Source organism: Grammomys surdaster, unplaced genomic scaffold, assembly GCF_004785775.1.
Source record: "Grammomys surdaster isolate TR1022 unplaced genomic scaffold, NIH_TR_1.0 271, whole genome shotgun sequence".
Taxonomy (NCBI): domain Eukaryota; kingdom Metazoa; phylum Chordata; class Mammalia; order Rodentia; family Muridae; genus Grammomys; species Grammomys surdaster.
Window position 1 is genome coordinate 7,643,493 of NW_021604712.1, and position 17,355 is coordinate 7,660,847.

The 17,355-nt window shown below is 46.0% G+C and overlaps 1 protein-coding gene and 1 long non-coding RNA gene across 5 annotated transcripts in view; one reads left to right on the forward strand and one right to left on the reverse strand.

The window, feature by feature from the left end:
- Window positions 1–17,355, reverse strand: part of Ttc23 (tetratricopeptide repeat domain 23) — an 84,753-nt gene that overhangs the window by 3,642 nt on the left and 63,756 nt on the right. For 3 of the 4 annotated variants that reach the window (XM_028776700.1, XM_028776701.1, XM_028776702.1), the window contains 2 exons: window positions 16,048–16,175; window positions 11,439–11,588 (listed from right to left, as the gene is read on the reverse strand). In XM_028776700.1, the coding sequence (XP_028632533.1) occupies window positions 11,439–11,588; window positions 16,048–16,175 (278 nt within the window). The remainder of the gene's footprint in view (window positions 1–11,438; window positions 11,589–16,047; window positions 16,176–17,355) is intronic. The other variant, XM_028776703.1, reaches the window with a different exon arrangement.
- On the forward strand, window positions 6,547–16,766 carry LOC114628758. Its single transcript, XR_003712530.1, has 2 exons — window positions 6,547–6,619; window positions 16,062–16,766. It is a non-coding gene; the product is annotated as an uncharacterized LOC114628758 (long non-coding RNA).

The following is a 17,355-nucleotide window of genomic DNA, read 5'->3' on the forward strand; positions in this document are numbered from 1 at the left end:
CGTTTGACAGTTGTGATAACTCAACAAAAACTCTTCCAGTCCTCTGTGTGGGAGACAGCACACAGAAGCCTAGAGTGCTCTCAGCCTGCTTACTCCACCCAGCAGAGCACAGAGAGGAACAGGCAGTGAGCCACGGGGGGGGGGGGGGGGGGGCAAGCATGCCGGCAGGCAGTCAGAGGTCTCTCCCTTACGAGCTTAATCTTCCTACCGGAACCTAATTTCTTTTCCTCCTTTATAAGCAGGAATGCCTGCCCTGGGTTTAACAGAGCAGGTCTAATTTTGTGACCCACCCAAACTCCCCTGCATACATATTTAGGAGTGTCCCAATGCAGCTCATTTGACACCAGCTGAAGTCAGCATGGCTTGGTGCTAATTCATTCGCTGTAGCGTTAGAATTTACTGACAGTGTAAGTCTTTGAGACAGTTTGATGAGGTCTCAGTTCACTCTGTTCAACAGATGGCTTCTAGAAGCTGCACAACCCAGGGGGAGATGTCCATCCTACCTCTTTGGTGATTGAAGTCTCTTCTCCCTAGGGAAGAGACAATTGGGCAAATAGTTGCAAATTCCCAGGAAGAATGAGAAGTAAGTGATAAGATTTAGGCAAGTTTCCCCAGGCCCTACTCTGGCCCCTTCCTGCTAGGGATTTGGCTTAGCTCATTTTCCCTGGCAGCATTAAGTTAGTGGGGGACGGCAGTGGGGGGAGGTGGAACTCTGTCCAACAAACTGTCCTACAGGTCCTTCCCCAAGATGCTTCTCTTGTTGATAGAGAGAGATCTTCCACCCCAGAGCTATCATCCTCACAAAAGGCATTTGCTTATAATTCCAACTGAAGTGATGCAAAGGGGTGTGAAATAGGAAACAGGGTGGTGGATCCTTAGCCCTGCCTCATCTTACTGATGGTTCCAGCACTCAAGGAGACAAGGCAGAAATCCAAGCAGTAAAAGCTAGGCCATCTATACTTTGACAGATATTTTTCCTATGTTAGCCTCAAAATCCCTCTGTAGGGAGGATAACCTTGAAGTCTGATCATCCAGCGTGGACTGGTGACACAGGTCAGTTGGTGGAGTGCTTGACTCCCACGTATTAAGCCCCAGGTTCAAGCCTCAGCACCACATGAACTAAGTGTAGTGGTGCACACCTGCAAACCCAGAATTACAGGAGAACTAGCAATCAGGGTCATCCTTGGCTACATACAAAGTTTGAGGCCAGCCTGGGCTATATGAGGCCATTTCAAAAAAAAAAAAAAAGTAATACAATATAGTTAGGTAACTAAAACAAAACAACCTAACGCATTTAAAAAATAAGTAAAAGCAGTAATATAAGAGTAGAAACTGTATTTTTCTTTAAAAAGAATCCATACTTTATGTGTAGCAGTATAATTTATATATTAAATAACATTACAATAGAATTTAAAATAGCTTTAAGTCAAAGAAAAATGGGGATGCTTCCAGGTTTTCTTTATATTGTTTCCTATTTTTCAAATTTTCCCCAATTATAACCTTTTAGAGATAAAAGTCACCTTTAAATTTTATGCCCTAATAGTATAGTGACACTTCGGGTTTCATATTTACTGACAACAGCTGGGGAGAGTCATCCTTCTTTTAAACGTAAGTTTTGAAACAAAGTTCTGGAAACAACTTTATGAAACTAAAGTTAGCCTTCTGCAGAGATGTTTGGAGAGTCGGCACTGAGGAAGAGCTGTCCTTCCCACCCTCCCCCCCACCCCCGGTGCTGACATCAACAGGCCACACCGAGAGAGGCACTGACAGCACAAACTTACAGCTTCTGAGGCACAGGCCTCACACAGGGAGAGCTATCCTCTCCTATTAGTGTCCCCGAAGACTGTCCCTTGAGAGCTAACTCACTCATTCACTCCTTCCGTCCATCCATCCGTTCATCCCTCCTTTCTCCCTTCCCTTTTTCCTTCCTTTCTCCCAGGTCAATGCCACCTTTACCCCAGACTGGCTTTGAACTAGCTGTGTAGAACAGGATGACTTCAAAGTTCTGATCCTCTTGCCTCTACCTCCTGACCGGGAGATACCCACTTTACGTGCTGCCAGAGATGCCATGCGGATGTTCTAACTGAGCCACATCCCACTGATGGCCTTAGAACTGCTGTGAAAGAAGAAAAAAAGAAAAGAAAAGAAAGAAAGAAAAAGTGACATCTCAGAGGCGGAGCCCACCGGGGTTACATTCAGTGGGCTGTGCACCAAGATACCTTTTTAAAAGAGCAGAGTAGCCCATTCGTGCTTCTGCTAGAAACTGTTTTAATAGCTGTATGTTTGTCTAAGAAATATAAATTGAGTTATTCAATGTTCTGCTTCACGTAGCTGAATTTGCTTAAACATTGTGTGTGTGTGTGTGTGTGTGTGTGTGTGTGAAATCAGTGTGGTGCTTTGATTCTTTTGTTAAAAACAGACACAATGACAGAGGTAAAGTCAATAAATGCTAATTGAATCTGCTGGGAGCAAGCACTGGTGATGTCTGGCTGAGCTATGTAAAGGGCCTTCCAGCCCCAGTGTTAGAGCATTCTCCATCAGAATAAAGGTACCCTGCGTTGTACTGCAGCAAGAGAGCAATGCACCCCTCTTTAAACCAGCCACCAAAAGGTATGTCTCAGTTTCTAAAGCAAAGGGTAAGCTGACATTGCAAGTACCCAGTGGAACTCTCCAGAGCCACACTGTGTTGCTGCTGCTCTTCTCTAGCTTTTCAATGTGTGGGTTGCAAGAGTCACAACCTGGGCTGTTTCTGTTCTTCCTTAAATACCAGACATGCAGCTTTTATTCCCTGGCCAGAGATTCAGGGGATGCCTGCTTTCCCTACCTGCAGCAGTCTCCAAAGGGGCCAAGGCTGTGCTGTTCCCCTGGGCCTATTGGTCTCTGCATGTAAGTAAACGAATGGCTGATCAAACAACTGAATAAGCAGGTGAGCAAGAGAAAGCTCTTAGATGGAGCTCATGTGTGTGTGTGCGTGCGTGCACAGGAGGGTGTGTAAGTGCGTGTGTGCACAGGTGTGAAGCCCATAGGTTGATGTCACATGCCTTCCTCTATCACGATGTGGATTATCTTTGAGCCAGGGTCTAGAATATCTACCCAGCAAGTTCCCAGGATACTCCCGTCTCTGGCTCCTTGGGGCTGGGATCACAGGTAAGCACCACCACACCTAAAGGTTCAGGTGAGTGCTGGGGATCTGACCTCAGGCTCTCCCGTGCTCACAGAATGAGCTCTTTACTAGCGGAGCCCGCCCTCTCTACTGTCATTTACATGGTGCTTTTAAGCTGTGGTTGGCTCCAGTGACCTGCAGGTGCTGAACCCTCTGCTGGAGCTGCATGTGAGTGGTGCTGGAGGCCTTCAGACTTGCCCCCCAGGTGAGTTCAGGGGTAGGATGCTGCTTCTTCACCATGTGGTACTTCCTCCCAGGAGTGACTCACAGAGAAGAGATAATCTCACACCTGGATGCTGACTTTTCTCAGGGCTCAGGAAGCTAACAGATGGAGCCATCGGCCTGTTGTCTTCATATCTGGGCCCCAGTTGCTGTGCTTTCGCCCTAACACCCTTCCCATTGAGGGCAGGAGGGGGCTTATGGGCAGCTATGACATGGTAGCTAGCTGTCTACATGCTGGCTTTAAAACAGACAGACAGACACACAAAAACCCTCACATATGCCGACTCATAAAAAAATCTACTTGGGAGGAATCTCTGCAAACGGGCAGCTATTGCTCAGAAGTGTTCTTGCCCCAGTGGTGCTGCTGCAGACCTGAGCTGGACCAATGGTATCCAGGTGTCTCCCATCACCCCTTGCCCTCTGGCTGAGGGTCTGGGAGTTACATCATCATTTCCATGGGGAGATTCAGATAATGAAAGTGCTGATGGAACATGGCCTCTCTATCAACAGAGGCAGGACAGCCAAGGCTAAGGAGTCGTTTAAATGAGGAGTTACATGACCCCATCATAGAAAATCGAGAAAGACAAGTTTGTCGCTTCCGGCAAGGGTCCAAGCCAAGCCTGTTATGCAATTAGCAGTATTTTTCTCGTATGAAATGAAAAACAGAGCCAGAGAGAGAGGGAGGTGTTTTAAACTGCTCTAATCAGCAGTGTGCACTGTACGTGTTTTTGTGTGAACGACGGGGTGCACATGTGTTGCATGTGTGTGTGGAGGCCAAACTTCAATGTTGGGTATCTTCCTCAATAGTGGGCCACTTACTTTTTGAGAGAGATAGGTTCTCTCATCCAATCTGGAGATTGTCTAGAATTGCTGGTTAGAGAGCCCTAAGGAACATTCTGTCTTTGTGTCTTAGGGTTTCTAAGGCTATGATAAACAGCAACGTGGGGAGGGAAGGGTTTATTTTATTTTATAGCTTACATCATGCAGGGAAGTCAGGGCAGGAACCTGGAGTCAGTAACTGATGCAGAGGCCATGGAGGAGCGCTGCTTACTGGCTTCCTCAGCCTGCTGTCTTACAGCACCCAGGACCACCAGCCTTGGGGTGGCCCCACCCACAGTGAGTTGGGCCTCCCACATCAATTATCCATCAAAAAATGCACCACAGGCTTGCCCATGAGCCAGTCTAGTTGGGGGCATTTTTCTCAATTGATGTTCTTTCTTCCCAAATGACTTTAAGTTGTGTCAAGCTGACAGGAAATTAGCCAGCATGCTCCAGAACTGGGACCGCAGGTGTCAGTCACCTGTACTTTTACACGGGTGCTGGGATCTGACCTCAGGGCCTCATGCCCAGACAGGAAGAATGTTACTTCAGGAATGAGCTTCCCAGCCTGAGCCCAAATCAACACACATTCTACACACATTATCTGATGCCAGATTATCACTTCTGTAGAGAATAAGTGACTCAGAAACTCGGGAATTGTGCCTCTGTTCTCATGTCAACACCTAAGTCTAATATAGTAAGAGAAAAGGTTTTAGAAACCTTAACGTGCACAGATGTCAAGTACTACATGCTTAAAGACACAGCAACATATGTACACTCACTAATAGTTGCCAGGCAGGGAGAAGGGTGAACTTGGAGAGTTGGGAACATCAGCTGAGCCACTTCATCAGCCAGAACTACGGGAACAGGGTCAGGGATGGGCCTGGTTTTCCTGAGTCAGACAGAAGCCAGCCTTGTCCTGCCTGAACCTATGACTTCCTCCACATCCGATCCTTCCGGCAGCCACTGTTTGCATGCAACAACCCTGTGCCAACCTCAGAGATAGGGCAGAGCTGAGTAATGCTTTTAGAGAGTCCAGAGACACAGGGAGACAAAACATTAACAAACAGACGCTGGAGGGATGGCCCAGCAGTTAGGGGTGCTTCCTACTCTTGCAGAGACAAGGACTAAGGTTCAGTTCCCACCACCCACACAGCAGCTCACAGCTATCTGGAACCCCAGTTCCATCCAGGGGGTAGCATGGTCTCTTCTGGCCTCTGTGTGTACCAGGCACACAAGAGGTACATATATATATATATGTATATGTATATATATACATATATATATACATATATGCAAAATACTTACATACAGAAAGTAAAGCAATTTAAAATTATACAAACATGTCATAATAATTTAAAAATATACAAATAAACATGTCATAATAATTTTCAATAAGAACAAAAAGAAAGAGGAGGAAGAAGAGGAGGAGGGAGAGGGAGAGGAGGGAAGGGAAGGGAGAGGAAGGAGGAGCAGCAGTCAAAGCAGCAACAACATGGAGCCATGAGAAAGAGTACGTGTGTGGCGGTGGTAGCGGGTACGTGGCAGCAAAGGTCTTGTGCAGAGGTGACAGAGGATCTGACGCCTGCTAGATGCTGAGGCAGCCAGATGAAGGCCATGGCAAAGTAGCAGTAAGGGAGGAGTTCTCAGAGAGAAGGATGTCAGGTGTCTCGGGAAACATATCCTCCGGTCAGTCCCTTGTCACACACGCCTGCAGGTCCCATCCCACAGAGGCAAATAGGCCCACAACCTGAGGATGACACACTGATGAGTGGGCAGGGAGCCTCTAGTGGGAACAACACAGGCAGAGTGAACCGAGGGACCCTGGGCTGCAGAGGGAAATGGGGAAGAGGGAAGCCATCTCTGGTGCTAGCCAGTGTGGATGCTATCCTTGTCATCTCCTCTCCTCAACTCTGGGTTGTCAAGCGCTGGGGGTCCTATGTCTTTGTCGACATACCTTGACTCCCCCACTATTTTGCTCCACCCCCTGGCCACTGTCTTAGAGCAAGCTTCCATCAACTTTCTCCAGGACAACTTACAATATAGAAATTTAGAAAACACGGCATCAGCAGGACTCACTGGCCGGGTAGACTCAGCTGCATACCACACCCCCGCATGCAGCTCGGCTGTGTTCAGTTCCAATGTGGAGAGCCAGGCCATGTACTGAGCTTGTGAGCTGCCTTCTTTCCTGCTGGTGTGGGACTCCTTCTGGACCTTGTGCCACTGGCATCTGACACTCCCAGCAATTGTCCTCTTAGCCTGTTCAAGGTGACACTCAGTTTGCACAGCTGGGGATCTGGCCTTTCCCTCTTGGTCCGCCCATCACCTATAAAGCTTGACGTCAATGGAGGGACTAAAACACTGTGCCTCTGTGAAGCTGCAGTGAGAGTCCCAGGATCTAAGGAAGGAAGGAAGGTAGGTGCAGGGGCGGGCAGTCTGGGTCCAGTACACTCTCTAGGAGACAACACACACAGAGGCTGGGCTGCTGGGGGGGAGTGGGGGTGGGAGGGGGGGTTCGAGACAGAGTTCTCTCCAGTAGACCTGGAGTTCTCATTTCCTTGAATCTACCTTAGGCCAGGAGACCCCCACGTTTTGGCCACAGCAAGCTAAGAATGAATGACCTCGATCCCTTAGAATATCAGTTCCTGTTTTCATACCAGCCAGTTTACAAACATCTTCAAAGAGCTTGTGCTTAAAAGCTCATTCAGCACCCATCCTCCACTGGGGAGTGGAGATGAAGGAAAACAAACACCGTTATGACCTTCCTCTCTCTTTTAAAAAAAAAAATCCATTCGTTCGTGCGTGTGTGCGTGTGTGTGTGTGTGTGTGTGTGTGTGTGTGTGTGTGTAGGTGGTATGTGATGTGTGTGTAGAGGTGTGGTGTGTCTGTTGTGGAGGTGTGTGTATATGGAGGTGTGGTCTGTGTGTATGTGTCTGTATGTGTGCACATGCATAGTAAGTGCAGGCATGTGAGTGTCAGGGTGTACTCCGCATGACAGGTTACAGACAACCTTAGGAACTGGTCCTCATCTTCCACCGTTTGGAGGCAGAGTCTCTTGCTTATGCTGCATGCTCCAGGCTGGCTGGCCCAGGAGCTCCCAGACGTCCTGTCCCTGCCTCCCATCTCCCCACAGGACACTGGGATTATGCACTAATATGCCCAGGTTTACATTAGTTTAGAGATTTGCACTCTGGTCCTCCTGCTTTTGGGCAAGCACTTTACCCTGAGCTATTTTTTCCCAACTCAGACCTTCCTCTCTTTATACAAGGACCACAGCTACATCCCAACAATGACTCAGTGAGACAATTAGCAAAGCCAGGAGCACGGAAATACAGGATCTACACATGGAAAATGAGATTTCTGATGTGGAGGCCCCTTAGGGACTCTAAATTTCCTGGCACATCCAAGGGCAACAACGGGAACACAATCATTCAAATAGGCTAAAGGGAAAGTAAATTTTGTGGGCCACTGAGGGACAAACAAACACAGGCAGATCTGTGCAGCTGGGTGCACAAGCTGCTCACAAAACACAGCATCCAGGAAGGTCTGAGTGTCTGTCTGTCTGCAGGAAGCCCAGGGACACCATGGCTTGCTCTCCAATGTTGATGTAGGACCATGGGAGACCCTGTGGATATTGACTTTCTTGTCTGTAGCTTATAAAACAAACTATGTTCCAGCTTGCTTCTTTAAAAGATTCATTGTATAGTGGGTGTAGGGACTGTTATTATTTTATAGAAATGTTTAAGGCTGACAGCTGAGACACAATGAAATAACCCTGACGAGGATGGCCTTAAGAATGTCAGATTAAAGCTGGACCCCAAGTGAACTTCATTCTGTAGTTGGGCCTGATACATTCCCAAGATGTTGCTGACCTAGGAGACAGCCACCAGGAAAACGTTCTGCAGCCTTTCACCAGGGTGAGAATCTGAGCAATGGTGGCGTCCTAGATCAAAACAGGACTCCATGTTGCCAAAGGGAATGAGTTTGTGCCGTGGAAATTTCCATTTGGAGTCCACAGAGCTCTCCAATATTCCCCTGCAGGCAGATGCCTTTACAAGATCAGTAACTCGGTTTTCTGTTTTGAAATTCAGCGGGTTGTCTGCTTTGTTTCCGGAGCCTTCCTGTTTAGCAGGACCTTGGGCCCACATCTGGACCATTTAACACAGGAGGATACATCTGGAAAAGCCACATTTGTTGGAGTCCATGAGGCTACTGTGATAAAAAAAAAAAAAAAAGACAAACAGGTAGCTAATGGCTCTTAGAAAGCTGCTGGCTTCCTAAGCCCAGTGAGAAACTCCAGGCAGCAGACAAGAAAGGCATGTTTAAAGTCCCTGTCTGTGTCCTGCTGTCAACAGGGCAGCCAGTCCCGTCCTCAGATGAGAGCAACTGTGGGATGAGAACTGCCCCTACCATAACACGCACAGCATCCACACATCTGGCAGATGGCCAGAGAGCTTCAGCACATCAGAGCCGCTGCTGTTAGGACTGACAGTTAATGAGTCCAAACCAGAGGCAGGAAAAGTCACCTTCCACTCTGAGTTTTTGGATGATGTGACCTGAAATTTTCTTGAAACTGAGCTGCAGTGTCAGCCAGGGCAGGACCTGGGGAAGGCACAGACAGATCTCCAGGCTCTGGTCCCACTCCAGAGATGACAGGACAGTGACCATGATGCAAAAGCATCAAGGCCTGCTCCTGCTCATCACTGGAACAAAGGAAAGAGCTGAGCTTTGCTGAGCAGCAGAGTGTTCTGACACAACGGACTTAACACTCCAGAGCCTAGGCCCTTCCCTGCAGACAATGTGATCTGCATGTCTGCCAGGAAGACGAGAAATAGCTCGTCCCCCCTCGCCACATCAAACTGTTCCAAACCTATGGTGGAAGACAACTACTAAAAATGGAAAAATTTAAAACTTTATGAGATTATTTTGCAAACTTTATATAAATAAATAAAAATATGTAAATAAAATAGCTAATTACTTAGAAAGTATTATTTGCCAAAATGATTCAATTACCAATAGAAAGCTTTAATAGCCCATTTTTTTTATAGAAAAGAGAAGAATTTAAAGGAATTTTTCCACAACAAAAGTATCAGCCCAAAGGGTTTCCTAGGAGATATAAATTTTTGGACACCATGCATTTTGGTACATGAAAACTAGAGATGAATTTCCTAATTTTTTGAAGAAAATGCAACATTGATGCCTAAATATAACATTCAAATATCAGTGCCAAAACCCTGAAATAAATAATAGCCAATAGACCTAACTGCTATGATTTGAGAATTTCCCTTGAGAAGCAATGTGTTGAAATTTTAATTCTCAGAGTGATAGGGTTGGGACGTAAGTCTCGAGAAGGTTCTACTTTCATGAGTGGGTCAGTGCTATTATCTTGGGAGTAAGTTTATTGAAAAGACTGAATTCAGTTCAGCTTAGTTTTCCTTCCCCTTCCTATCTTCACCTCCTGTGTTTTGCCTTCAAATAAACAAAACAAACAGGCCACCATCAGATGTAAGCCTCTTGACTTTTGATTGCCCAAAGGTATGAGAAGGAAATTTCTATTTTTATAAATTCCTCTGTCTCTGGATTCTATTATAATAGTAAGAGTTAGACTCAAAAAACACCATTTGCGAAAAACAAGCCAATGTGACCAAGGGGAGGATTTATTCCAGGAACGCAGGGATGGCTCAATAACAGAACAACACATACGTACGACGTGAACTGAGAGAGGCCTGCGTGACCGTCCTGCTAATGCTGAAAACAAAAACTCTGATGAAAATCAACGTCTATTTCTGACTCTAAAAAGACTAATGAAACCAGAAACCTTAGCATGATCAAAGTATATAAGCCTTAGTATTCAAGTCAGCATCTCCTTTTTGTTTGTTTGTTTGATATGGGTTCTCTGTATAGCCTTGGCTGTCCTGAAACTTGTTCTGCAGATCAGGCTGGACTCAGAGATCTGTCTGTCTCTGTGCCCTGAGTGTAGGGATTAAAGGAACCTGGCCTGAAGTCAACACCTCTTAAATAAAGAATCTTTGGAGTTGTTTCTAGTAAGATTGGGAAGAAGGCAAGGGACCCTATCACCTCCACTGCTTGTCAGTATCGTGCTGCACATGTGAGCCAAAGCAACTGGATAAAGGAATTGGTCATAGAACTGAAAATATAAAGTAAAATTAGGTCTATTTGCAGATGCTATAATAATATATCTAGAAAAATGAGAGACTCAATGTTCAAATTAATCCAAACAATAAAAAACTAAGCTAGAGAGGTTATAAAAGCACAAATCCCAATAATCCTTAGATACACAAAAAACAAGTGAGGGTATGTAACAATGAATGAATCCACACGTACAGTAGTAATAATAAAATTCACAGAAATACATACAACTTAGAGATGGAATGCTTTTCAGCGTGTATGAGAGACACAAAGCAGATGTGAGCAGACAGGATGACAGCCCTTGTCCATGGATAAAAAGACTCAACATCACCAGGGTGTCAGTTCTCCCAGAATTTACTTATAACTACTTTAATAAAAACAGTCAAGTATCCAGAACCTCTGATGTTTTAGGGGAAAGCCCTGAGAGCTGTCTAGTCCTACCTCACATTAAATCATTCCACAGAATCCCTATGACTGAAAATGTGATATATTAACACCTAAATAAACAGAGATTAGCGGGACAGCACAGAAATCCAGAAACAAACTCAAGTGCATGTGGGGATTTACTGTACGCCGTCCTAGACCTGTGTCTGGAGCCCTGCTGGGCTCTTTGTGAGATGGCCCTAGACAAGACTGTACTCAGTACGTCTCTCCTACAGGGGAGGGATTCGGGAAAAAGATAACGTGAGATTTTATACCATCCACATAAAATAAACTCCAGGTTCAAAGGACGAGCAGAAGGAAACAGGCAGAGTCTTTTGTGCTTCCCCCATGAACTGGGCATGCAGGGAGACCACAGTAGCAAGAAAGGACTAGTCAGTCATACTATGAAAAAATTTAAAATATTTGCATGATCAAACATGACTGATAATTCACTTTTAAAATGTATTTTAGAGGAACTCTTTGGACTCCCAAAATGTAAGCTTAAATCTACCGCAAAAGTAATGCCATCTTACCTTAAGAAGCCAAGAAAACTTTTCATTTAAAAGTGTGGTGGAGAGAAGAGCTTAGCAGGGGGAGTGAGGGAGAGTGAGGAAGAGTGAGGGGGGCTATGTTTCATGGTGCTGGCCCCCACTTTATTTACCTTCTTTAGCTTCATGCATGCTCCACTGTTGTTTCCCTGTGCCAGGTCTGCCCTGCCCAGGACCCGGTACGTTTCTGCCACCTCAGGACTGAAATCACCAAATGTTCCTATTTTGGCTTCCAGGGACTCTCTCAGGATGGTGGCTGCTCTCTGAGAAAAGGACAGAATGTGTTGTGGTTAAAAGTTCAAAGGATTTCTCAGTGCTTAAGGGTACTTGCTCCTGTTGCTGAGGACCCAGGCTCAGCACCCATATGGTAGCTCACAACCTCTCTAACTCCAGTTCCAGGGGATCCTTGCCCTGGTCTGGGTGCTGCAAGCATCAGGCATGCAAGTGACACAGAGATATACACAAAGCAAAACACTCATATACATACTAAGGCAGAAATAAGGGGCTGGAGAGGTGGCTCAGCAGTTAAAAGCACTGGCTGCTCTTCTAGGGGACTGGAGTTCAGTTCCCAGCCCTTACATGGCAGCTCCCAACTGTCTATAACTCCCGTTCTATGTGACACCTTCACATAGACTCACATGCAGGCAAAACACCAATGTACACAGAATAAAAATAAATTGTTAAAAAAGGAAAGCAACCTTTACAAAAGTTCAGGGACTGAGAAAGATCTGTACCCCTCTCAAGAAAAGCCATGAAGCTGATACACATTTAACATTTCAGAGGAAAAGTGTTCTCAAGAACTGGGCCGCTGTCCTCTGGTTAGATAGGAGGCAGTAAACACCGTATTTGGGAAGAGAAAGAACAAAATATGAAGGAAGAAAGCAGCAAGGACACTGTGACAGCTCTCGCTAGAACTGGTTCTATTGAGCGGCTGTGTCAGGGGGGCTAGCTAGTTTATGTGTGATCTGACTTGTTCTTTAGAAATAGAGAGCCTTCATCTTCTGACACAGTAGGAGGCCAAGGTACAAAGCAGCAGTGGAGACCTTCCTTGTTCCCGCAGGGCTCATCATCGTGGGGCTGGGATCTGCATCCCTGGGCTTTTTAGGTGCATGCTCGGCTCCCTCTGCACTGTTGCTCTCAGAAAAGAGAAACTACACTGCACTTGTGGGTCATGCTTCCGGACTTTCTGTTCTCACGGAGAAGGCTTAGGAAGCCAAAAGTAAACAGTCCTCGAGGCATGATGAACCGTTTTGTTTACTTTGTTCTATTTATTTATGCCAATGTGGAATAGAGGAATATATGTCGGTCAGAAAACAGGGTTTTCCTGATAGTAAGTTTTGCAGATACCAACTTGTCTTTACAGAGTGTTTTCATGTAGAAGATCTAGGAAGAATCTCAGGACCTGTTAACAGTCTGTGAACTTCCAACAGGTCCTGAGATTCTTCCCAGATTGGCTACATGAAAACAGTCTCTAAAGACAAAAACAAAACAAAACAACCTCCCCACCACTACTGGTAACAACATAATAAAGATTACCCAACACTAATGCTGAGTTCAATGGCCAAATTAAGGACCGCAGAAAGGGCTTCCCATAGCATAGCCCTGGGGCCATGTGTCTGTGCCACAGACAGGCAGAGATCTGAATGAGGAACACTGCTCCATTTGTTGGTAGGAACATGTGTCAGGAACTGGGGCTGGCTCGTTAAATGTGGCAATGAGAGGAAATCAATTTCTGAGGTGGAATAGTGTAGCTCACTAAGTACAGCCCATGAGAGTACATGAGGGACTGGGGTCTCCAAGCAAACCTGCCTGTGCCCACCCACTCCCAACACCTGTGTGCAAGGCCTTAGACGGAAGCAAGACTTGAGTGAGGTGGCATCTCCATGAGATTTGACTGTGGGAGTTTGGGAACCCAGTCGGTGACAGCGAGAAAGCTCAAGATTCTTACCCTGAATGAAGCCTTTACTGCTGTTTCAGTCTGAGTAGGGAAACCAGAGATGGTTGTGTATCGTAAGGCACGTTCTGCTGACAGTGGAAAACGGTTGGGAAAAACTTAACAGAGAGAACCAAGAACTATTAAGACTTAGAAGAGAAGAGGGCATGGGCCTAGGAGAGCCTAGGAGAAGCACATAGCCTATGTAGGACTATTGAGGAGATGGCAAGGCATGTAGGGAAGAAGAGACAGACAAGGTCAGCTTGGTTAGCTTCAGTCAGGGACAAATTTCTATATCTTCTCTCAGAATATCTCAGCTTGCAGCAGAATGGCCTTTACTTACTGTTTACTATAAAAATCATTCCCTTCTAGAGGCTACCTTGCTATTGGTGTAAGCTAGCCTACGGATAGGCAGTAAACACATCTGGGGTGGTTTAGGTGTGACCCCATGCTCATCTGTGTCAGACTTCTTGGGAACGGCTCTTGTTAGACATTCCTGCTATATTCCCCGGTGACAGGCCTGCAAGTGAGGGTGAGGAGCATGAGGCCATCACGCATGGCTGGGCAGTCTGTGCCACTGCGGGGGTACCTGGCAGGAGACGGAGAGCTGAACCCCAGGTAATGCTGTGTTCTCTCTACAAGGTACCCTGGCTTAGCGGCATGCACCTAAGGAAGAGGCAGCTTTTGTATCCTTGCAAGGACCCATCAGGGCTGGAAATAATTCTGGAATGAAGGAGCCAGTTTGCTAAAATTTCCAAGGGCAGTCTGAGAGAGCACGGCACATCTTTTTTAATGTAGACTTCTTATTTGTTTGACTTGGGCGAAGTCAATGAGACACATTAATAATGACACTCGGCTACAGCTGCCTCTATACTATGGCAGGAAGGATGGGAACTCATGAGCACATGAGCTGTGGAAGTTAGAGTCAGCTGGCCGACAACCAAGCGTCCATTCCAAATCTGTCCATTAACTATCATGAACAAGAATTGCTCTCACAGAACTCAGCTTGGTTCTAAGAACAACATTAAATATCCAAATAAATTTACACTATAAATACTTTACATCAATGGGATTCTGTAAGGAAGACTCAGAAGAGTCCACTACAGGCAAGAGAGGGAAAGCAGAGAGCTGAAAGACAGATTGAACTAGCCTGGAATGAATCAGGGAGGGCCTTCTGGGAGGAAATGAAAAAAGAGACCAGCTATAAAGATGCATGTGTGTGTGTATGCGTTTATGTGTATGTGTGCATGTGTGCATTCGTGTGTGTGTATGTTTTAGAAAAATTCAGTATGAGCTGGGGAGATGGCTCAGTCTTTAAAAGTACTTTCAAGCATGAGGGCCTGAGTTCAATCCTTAGAACCCACATACAAATGCTGAGTGTGGTAGCACGCACTTGTAACTGCAGGACTAGGGAGGCAAAGAGAAAAGGATCCCTGGGGCTTGCTGGTCAGCCAGTCTAGCCAGTCTAGCCTACTCGGTGAGCTGCAGGCCAATGAGATCCCCTGTCTTAAAGGATGAGGATGACCTTCCTGAGGATGACATCTAAGCTTGTCCTCTGGCCTCCACATGTGTGCATCTGCACCCACACACACATGAGCACATAAACCTACATATGCCTTAAGATTTAAACAAAACAAAACAAAGCTATGGTTGCAGGGCGAGGAACAAAGTGAGCCTAGAAGCGTCAGCTTTGCTGTGAGGGCATCACGGTTCACTGGAGTACCAAGTGAGTGTCCGCTGATCAGATGTGCTCTTAAAGTCTGAATAGACAAGTGCAAGTCAGGACGAAGTGCCTGGCGAAGAGAAGATGCTGGAGTGGTCCTGACAAGAGATGATGCCTGGCAGGAGGGGAAGCGTTAAATAAAGCATGTGTGTATTAAGGAAACCTGAAAGGTCCCATAGGACCCAGATAGAGTCTAGGGTAGGAATCTGAGGCCTTAGCAGGGTCCTCTATCTTTGTTAAGTGATCCCCTAGCAAGGCCTTCTCTATCTTTGGTTGGGTATTTTAGAAAAACAGTGAAATATTATTTGCTATAGTGACTCTGGATCTACTCCGGTCTGACAGACTCAGGTGAGCAGCCATGTTCCTTAGTTGAGAGAAGAGAGAATAAGGATGAGGAAAGCACTGTGGGGACGAGTTTCCAGACAACACAGAAATGACACTTTTCATCTTCATCTCCAAGATTTGCTAGGCTACACACACTCCCACACACCCACGCCCCAAACCTCTGAGGCATCTACTGTCCCCTTTTGGAACTGTGACAGTTTACAGGGAACATGGTCCTCGGAGTTTTATTATGGTGGATATAAGCTCTGACAAGTATAAGGGCCCAGTCCTGCTTCCCTAAGTGACATCGGGCGTGCCTTTACAGACCAGCAGTGGAGAGGGTGAGCTGAGACTGATGCGCTGTGTAGTTTTCATTAGATATGAAAATTCCACTCAATACTCAAAATGAGAAGAAAAAGCTGGCCGAGCTGACTGCCGCACGGCATCCCGGCCAGAAGGACCACAGGCTGTCGTGAGGAGGGTTCTACCCACTAGGCTCTTGTGATTTTCAAGCCTTCGTGATTATTTAGAGTTGGATGGGCCGTTTACTTCCTCACAGTTTTGTTTCTACGAGAAAGTATCCGGTTGCTGCCCAGAGTGGCTCCTTCATTTATTTATCTGGGTCCCTCCCAGGCTAAGGCCTGCCCTGTATACAGTAGGTGCTCAATAGATGCTGGCAGAGTGAAGAAGTCTTTGGCATGCCGGGTAAATGGCTTGACAATCGTGATCTAAACTCACTTACTTCTTTTTGTCCAGTGCTTTGCAGAAAACTGCAAAATTCATCTTGAATCGAAAGGAACTTGGCTCTTTCTGCTCCTTCAGAATCCTTGATACAAGTCATGCTTTCCTGAAAAAATTTCTCGGCCACATCTGAGAAGAGCATAGAACAACAATTTTGAAAATAGCTCAAAGATCTGAGCAGAGATGGAGCAAGCATGCTGTTAGTGACAGTGAAACATGAAATGTTTGAAAATGAGCACTTGGACAAGAGACTCCAGTTCAAGGGACTCTCCCGCACCCATTAACCTGCCTGTGGTAGCAGAAATTATTGAAGTCTCAGAAGGATACTGCAACTTGCTTTCCTTATTTTTCAGAAATTTTAGTGTTCCTAGTGTTATACAAAGCAAAATTAATGGGGTGACAAAGGAGAAACTGTCCCCAGACCTGAGCACATTAGGGTATTGTCGTGTTGACTGAGAGTGCATTTTCTCTGCTTAGGCACCAGCCACTCCTCACAGCTCACCAGGTTTTACAGACTCTAACTGTAATCTTGTTATATATTTCTATAACACACATACACACGCCAATAGACAAAACAGAAAAACAAAACAAACAAACCAAAAGAAAGTCTGGTTGGGTTGATATACCACTGAAGAAGAACCCCAACCATTCTAAACCCTTAAGCACGCCGATTAATAAAACAAAAAAAAAAACCATTTCAAGTAAATGACAACCAGAAAAGCAAGACAGTGACCAGCCCAGGCATGGGAAAGGAAAAGGAAATTAAAAACCAGAGCTTTGACTACATACAGCCCTCTTGTTATACCCGATCCTGAGCTAAAGCAACTTAAAGTGAGGAAGGTTAAGTTTTGCTCATACTCTCGGAGGTGTCGGTCTGTGACTCAGTGGCCCTGTTGCTTCTGCTCTGCTGGGGCCAGGGGAGCCTGCAATGATGTGATGGAGGATGTCATGGTAACTAAAGTGAGAAGAATCAGGAAGGAGCTGGGTTCCCAACATCACTGCCTAGAGGTTCTGTGACCGGTCAATAGTAGCACAGGCTGGGGACCAAGCCTTCAATAGAGGGGCCTCAGGGGCTAACACTGGGGTATCCTTCTCTATCATTTTCCACTTTATTTTTACTATAATATTCTGAAACAGGATCTTGCACTGCTTGTGAAGAAAACTTCCATCTTAGCTAGACTAGCTGGCCGGTGAGCCACCAGGATCCTGCTGGGATTATGGTTGAAGGCCGCCACTCCTGGCTTTTATGTGGGTGCTGGAGATCTAACCCTGGTTGCTTATGCTTTCCCAGCAAGTGCTTCATCCCCTG